The sequence below is a fragment of the Eimeria maxima genome, genomic scaffold, assembly GCF_000499605.1.
Source record: "Eimeria maxima Weybridge genomic scaffold, Emw_scaff1232, whole genome shotgun sequence".
Lineage (NCBI taxonomy): Eukaryota > Apicomplexa > Conoidasida > Eucoccidiorida > Eimeriidae > Eimeria > Eimeria maxima.
In genome coordinates this window covers 1-6349 of record NW_013564237.1, presented here as the reverse complement: position 1 = coordinate 6349, position 6349 = coordinate 1, and the positions used below count along the sequence as shown (strand labels likewise).

General features: G+C 43.3%; 1 protein-coding gene across 1 annotated transcript; it reads left to right on the top strand.

The window, feature by feature from the left end:
- Window positions 1–2029: 2029 nt before the first annotated feature.
- On the top strand, window positions 2030–6049 carry EMWEY_00050350 (hypothetical protein, conserved; the record flags this gene model as incomplete). The annotated part of the gene is made up of 6 exons (XM_013479594.1): window positions 2030–2690; window positions 2921–3976; window positions 4272–4951; window positions 5117–5161; window positions 5563–5698; window positions 6000–6049. 6 exons carry the CDS (start codon window positions 2030–2032, stop codon window positions 6047–6049), a joined length of 2628 nt encoding a protein of 875 aa, XP_013335048.1.
- Window positions 6050–6349: the final 300 nt, after the last annotated feature.

Here is a 6349-nt window from a genome sequence, read left to right as displayed (position 1 = left end):
GGCATTCGATTAAGGCGCCTCTTAAAATAAACATTTATTAAGGAGAGGTTTACGTTAATGGACAAAGGGTAGCAACAAATAATTATATATTATTATTTTTATTATTAATATTTATTATTATATTTTATTACTATAAGGAATAGTATATATTATTATATTGTATTATATTCATAAAGAAAAAGATATTTTCTTCTTTTTGTTAATAATTTTAGCTAATTATACACCGTAAATAGCATTTTATTAATATTAATATTATAATTATTAATATTAATTATTAATTTTATTCAATTATAGTATTTTATTTTTTATTTATATTTTTATTGTTGTGTATATATTGCAGTAACTGTTACTTTTATTTCTGCTGCTGCTCTTCTTGCTGCTATGTCTGCTGCTGTGGCTGTTGCTGATTATAATAATAATAATTATTATTATAATTGTTATTATTATTATTATTATTATTATTATTATTATTATTATTGTTATTTTCCTACACAAATATGCATGCATGCATATATGTATACATTTATTATTATGTAAATAATATAATATTATGTAAATAGTGTTTGTTTGTATATATAGAGCGAGCAAAGAAGAAGAATTATAGTAGTAATAAATAATTAAATAAGAATAAAATAAATACTTTTATTAAAATAAATAATTCAATAAAAATAAATACTTTTATTTATATAATATACATATATTTATTTATCGAGGGCAGAAGCCCCTCTAGACAGGTACCAAGAAGAGTTGGCTGTTGGATATTATTTATTTTTTGTTAAATATTTGTTATATTCTTTTATATAATTAATTTATTATTTAATTAATTTATTATTTAATTAATTTATTTTTTATTTATTTTTTTTCTTTTTTTTACGTCATAACTGACATAGAGCCTTATTGTTATTTGTTTGTAGGGCTCTTTTGCACGTTTCTGCTCTGAGGGGTACCGAGCAACAAATACATATCTTTATTGATAAATACTTTCTTCAAATAAACAAATGAAGAAATATAATTTATTTACAAGTATAAGAAGAGATGTGTATGCTTTCTTCTAGTTGGTGGTGCCTTCTTGGCAGTGGCTGTTGGTGCCATATACGTACACAAACAACAGGGAGAAACAGAAGAATACTGGATTTATTTACTTGAAATAAATTAAAAGTATACTGAAATAAATTTATATATTTATAGGTTTAGCATGAAACAAGTTTATATGCTTAGTTTATGAGCACTTGTTCTGTGGATGGATGCTTGACAACAGTCGCCACCACCAATCATTGGATGTTGCATGTACCGTTCTTGTTCTGCATAAAAAAAAGAAAAATGCACGAAATAATCATTAATTAGCATTACTAAACAGACCCATAAATAAATAAAAGGAAAAATAAAGGAAGAAAGGAAGATTTAATTGCTGCCCTCTCTGCAGGGGTGTTTGTTCTGTTATGGTCAGACCAGTGGTACACGGGTGAAAAACAACACATGGTGCTGGTGTTGTAAATCTTATGCACTTTTTCTTCTAAATTGTTGAACATAAATTGAAATAATTAAATTACTGACTATTTTTGGTGTTTATGGTTCCCGTTGATGTGCTTTAAGCCGCGTTTTCCCCCTTTTTCCGTCGCCTTTCACCACCACTCACCGTCTACCCGTGAGTGTAGATGCGACGCATTGCAGCAAATTTATTGAAATTTTCTTTTTTTATATAGTTAGAATAATAATTTAGTTCCTTTTTCCTTCGAAGGAACTTCGCTGCTGCTGCAGCACGAGGTAGAATCCTTGAATCCCGCCTCGATAAATCGTTTTTTCCTCTGTGTCTGCACGAAAACAAGCCAACTGGCGGCACTGCAGCGTACATGAGGAGTCATTTTCTCCTTGTGTATGCCATTAAGAGATTTCTCTTTGTTTTTGCCTCTCTTTAGAGGCCCCCTTTACCGCAGAAGCCAAGGAAGGCGGCCGATCGGCAGGAGGCCGCTCTATTGCCGCCATTTAACCTTTTAGGCTGTCAGGGGCTTTTTATGAAAACAAGAAAAAAATGGAGTCTTTAAATCATCCGTCATTAGAGGCGAGTGTAGATCTTGAGTTGCAGCCGGAGCAACCCAAGCAGGAGAACAGCGAGTCGGGTGCTGCTGCTGTTGCACAGCAAGCTGCAGGTGACGTGCTGCAACAGCAACCAGAGCACCAACAGCAGCAGCAACAACAGCAGCAGCAGCAACAGCAGGAGTCTCCTCCCCTTCAGGGAGTAGAAGTATTTCAATTAAATACTTCCCGTTGTCGTCGTCAATCCTTGCCAATGACTGTTCCTGTTTCCTTAGATATTGAACTAGTACAGACACCTCATGAGGTGTTACCACAGCCTAAGAGAATAATAGAGGGATTATCTCCCTTAGGGAATATAAATCAGCCTACTTTATTAGGTCCTCCTGCTCCTTCAGGTTTCCCGCTGCTGCAACAGCTGCAGGAAGATGCTATGAACCCTAAGGAAACCCTTCCTCCTCTTTCTCTTGCTCCTCTCCCTACCTTCGTAGGGGTTCCTCTCCCTGTCCCTCTTGAACAACCTAAAAGAAATTCAAGTCCTCAACAACTAGACTCTGTCGCTCTTACTGTCCTACAACATCCACGAGACCCAACAGCAGAAGCAACAGCAGCAGCAGCAGAAGCAACAGCGACAGCAGCAGGCAGGCAACCTCCTCGCAGTAAGACGGGGTTGCGCTCTATTAAGTGCATGCAAAGCTGTTGCTTTCTATTTCTTATAATGTTGTTGGTCTTCATGTTAGTTGGTAGTATGAATTATTATTATTATTATTATTATTATTATTGTTATTATTATTATTATTATTATTATTATTATTGTTATTACTATTATTATTATTATTATTATTATTGTTATTATTACTATTTTGGTGTCTGCGGGGTGTATGTGCAGCTGCTGGACCACCTTCAACAACTCCTAAGGCGGAGGGGGGAGGTGTGGGGCCCCGATTGTCTGCTGAGCCTTTGCTGCCTCTTCTATTGGGGAATACAATAGAGGGGGCCCCCCCTTGGCCTCTATCGGAGACAGAGGACATTGCTGCCTATCAGCATAGTACCCCAGCTACAGCTCCTGCTTCCCTGTCTGCTAGCTTACCGGGGCCCATAGGGGGAGTCCCCTCTGCTGCTCCTTGCATGCGCTCTTGTGTCAGTGCTGTTAACGGCTCTGTCTATGAGGCTGCAGCAGTTGTGGGGGCCCCTGCCGATACACCTGGGGAGGGTCTCTATGTTGTGCAAGACCCTAACATTGTTCCTGCCTCTTCTATCGTGTTTCTTCCGGGTAATACAGGGCATGCACCTGCTGCTTCTGCTGCAGCATCAGCAGCAGAAAAAACAACAGAGCAGCAAATATGGAAAGCCAACTTCTTAGGGCCATCTGGAGGGCTAGCGGGAGCAGCCGGGGGGGCCCCGGGGGGGGGACCCCGCTTACCGGTTACCGCTTTGGGGCCCCCAGGCAGCTGGATGAGTTCCTATGGATCAGAGCCCTTAGATCCCCAGTCTCTGCAGAGCCGCATGCAAGAAACTGCTGCAGGTACTTCAGCAGCAGCATCAGCAGGAGGAGCTGCAGGATCAGGAGCATCTGGAGCAGCGGGACGGCACGCTGCAGCAGGGGGGGGCCCCAGTTCAGGAGGGCAGCTGCGTTGCAAGAAGCTGCTAGGAGGGGCACGACTGTTAGGGGCCCTAGCTGTTTGGTTTTGCATGCTGCTGGGTATAGCCTTTTTGCTGCTGCTTAAGCCAGGAGGAGCAACACAAGTGCTGCAGGTGGCAGCACCTGTTGCTGCTGTGCTGCTGTTCCTCTCTCCCGCAGCAGCAGCAAAGAGAGCCCTAAGAGAAGCAGACACTGCAAGTCTTCCTGCTGCTGTCTTTGTTGCTCAAGCTGTGGCATGTGCTATCGCTCTTGTCTATGGAATGCAAATAAACAGCAACGCCATCTTTATTACCAATACTATTGGTAACGCCCCAGCTGCTGCTGCTGCTGAGTGTGCTGCTGTTGCTGCTGAGTGTGCTGCTGTTGCTGTTGAGTGTGTTGCTGCTGCTGCTGCTGCTGCTTCTATTGCACGGCCTTCCGAGTGACCTTCCTGTATGCCCTTTGCTGTGCTTCCCTTATTTCTCGTGGTGCTCCACAATTGTTGTTTTTAATTGACATCTTTCCTGCATCTACTTCTGCTGCTGCGACTGCCGCTGCTGCTGTTGCTATTGCTGTAGAGTCCATTTGTGTCTGTGTGTCTATTTCTGTGTGGCTGCAGGTATGGTGCTTGAGGTATGCTGGCTTGCAGTGTTTGCTGCTTGTCTACAGCAGCGAAGTGAGTCGCGTTGTGCTGCTCGTAGTGGAGGTTTAACAACGGGAGGAAGCTTCTCTGAAGAGGCTCCTTCTTGGTTGCGGCAGGCAGTTGGGAGTGGAGCAGCAGCAGCAGATTCGCCTCGTGCTGCAGCAGCAGCACCTTCGCTGCAGCGACGCGGGGTGCAGAGAGTTTCTCTGAAGCACAAGCCGGCGATTAGTCTTCACTCCAATCCCTCGCCTTCGGGTGCTGCTGCAGCTGCATCGGCAGCAGCAGCAGCAGCAAGCTCAAAGCCTCCACGCAAGAGCGGCGCGCGCGCAGCAACGACACGACACAAGAGGCATCCAGGGCAGCAGCAGCAGCAGCACCTGCAGCAGCAACTCCAGCAACAGCAACAGCATCCAGCAATAGGAGCCTCGGCAGGTGGCAGTACCCACAAAGGATCCCCGCGAGCCGCCCTAACGGCTGTGGGGCCGTCAAGTTCTTCACTGCAGCGCAGCAGCAGCATAGCGAGCTGTATGAACAGAGCCAGCGGCGGCAGCAGCAGCAGCGAGGATAGCGCGGATAACAGCAGCAACAGCAACTTTGCAACGGAAGCAGATCGCAACAGCAGCAACAACAGGAGACGTTGCGGTGCCATTGGAGGTGTTAGAGGGAGAAGAAGAAGATGGTCTTCTGTAGATGCTCGTTCTTCTATCTCTCTTAATATGCTGTTATGCTGTATACGCTGGTTTGGTTTGCTGCTGCTCTCCTCAGCTCCCTTGCTGCTGTTCCTGCTGTTGCTGCCCGTCAACTTTGTTGGTTGGCTTCAGGTACCTGCCTCCCTCTCCCTCTTCGGAGCGCACGTCCCAAGACTGGTAATCCCTCATACATCAATTTCCCGCTGTTGCAAGTCACCGCCAGAAACACAAACGGCCGCAACAACTGTAGTATTAACAGTAGCAGCACCAGTAGTATCAGTTACAGCAATAGTAGTAGGCGAAGCAAGAGTAGTACCAGCAGCAGCTACAGCAGTAGCAGCAGCAGTAGCAGCAACAATAGTAACAGCAGCACGAGCAACGACCCGTCTAGGGTATTGATCTGTGTCAAAGGGCATAGATAGGTTGCAGTGAAGTAATACGCCACTATCACTATAAACACAAAATGATTAATACCATCATTATTAATGCTGTATTATAAATTAAATGATATTTAACACATTATTATACAATCAATTGCACGGAAGTCGCATGCATATTTCTGTGTTTCTTTACTACAGTGTCTAATGATAAGAATGAAGTCGCACGAATGCTTGCCAACTCCTCTCGTTCTAATGGGAATTCTTTGCAATGGTTGTTGGGCACTTCTTGGATTCATCGCCGGACTTGGCGCTGTCTGCTGCGTTGGTGTTGTTGGTACGCTTACACCGGCTGCACTCGTCCCCATCTATATATATGTATGCTCATGTATATGTATGTATATATGCATACATATGCATATATATGTATGCATATGTATTATGGAGAGACGCATACAGAAAGATATGGAACAGCGATGTAGAAGAAAGGGAGAGAGATGTTAAGAATGGAAGGGAAGGAGAGGAAGATGGAAAGAGAGAGAGAGGCAGAGTGAGCTCGTGCTGCTCCTAGTGCTGCGGGTGCTGCTGTTGTTGTTGTTGCTGCTTCCGCTGCAGGGTACTTGTTTAGTGCGCTTCAGATGCATGTCATTTGGTGGACGAAGGGGCTCTGCAGTCTATTGGACTTTGAGTGCTTTGGCGGAAGTTGGAGAGAAGACCAGCAGCAGCAACAGCAGCATAGCTCTTTTGCTGCTCGTTCATCTCCACGACAATGAAGAGACAGACAAATCTGTCTCTTGTTTTGCCCCTTTCTTGAACAGTTAGCTGTTTGCTCTATTATCTTTGCATTCATGCATGCATGCCAATTCTAAACTCATAGATCCTGCAGAAGCATACAAAAAATAACGGCGATTTACTACGTATATTGTGTACATTTGTATATAGTATGCGAGGTTCCTTATATATATATATATATATATATTATATATAT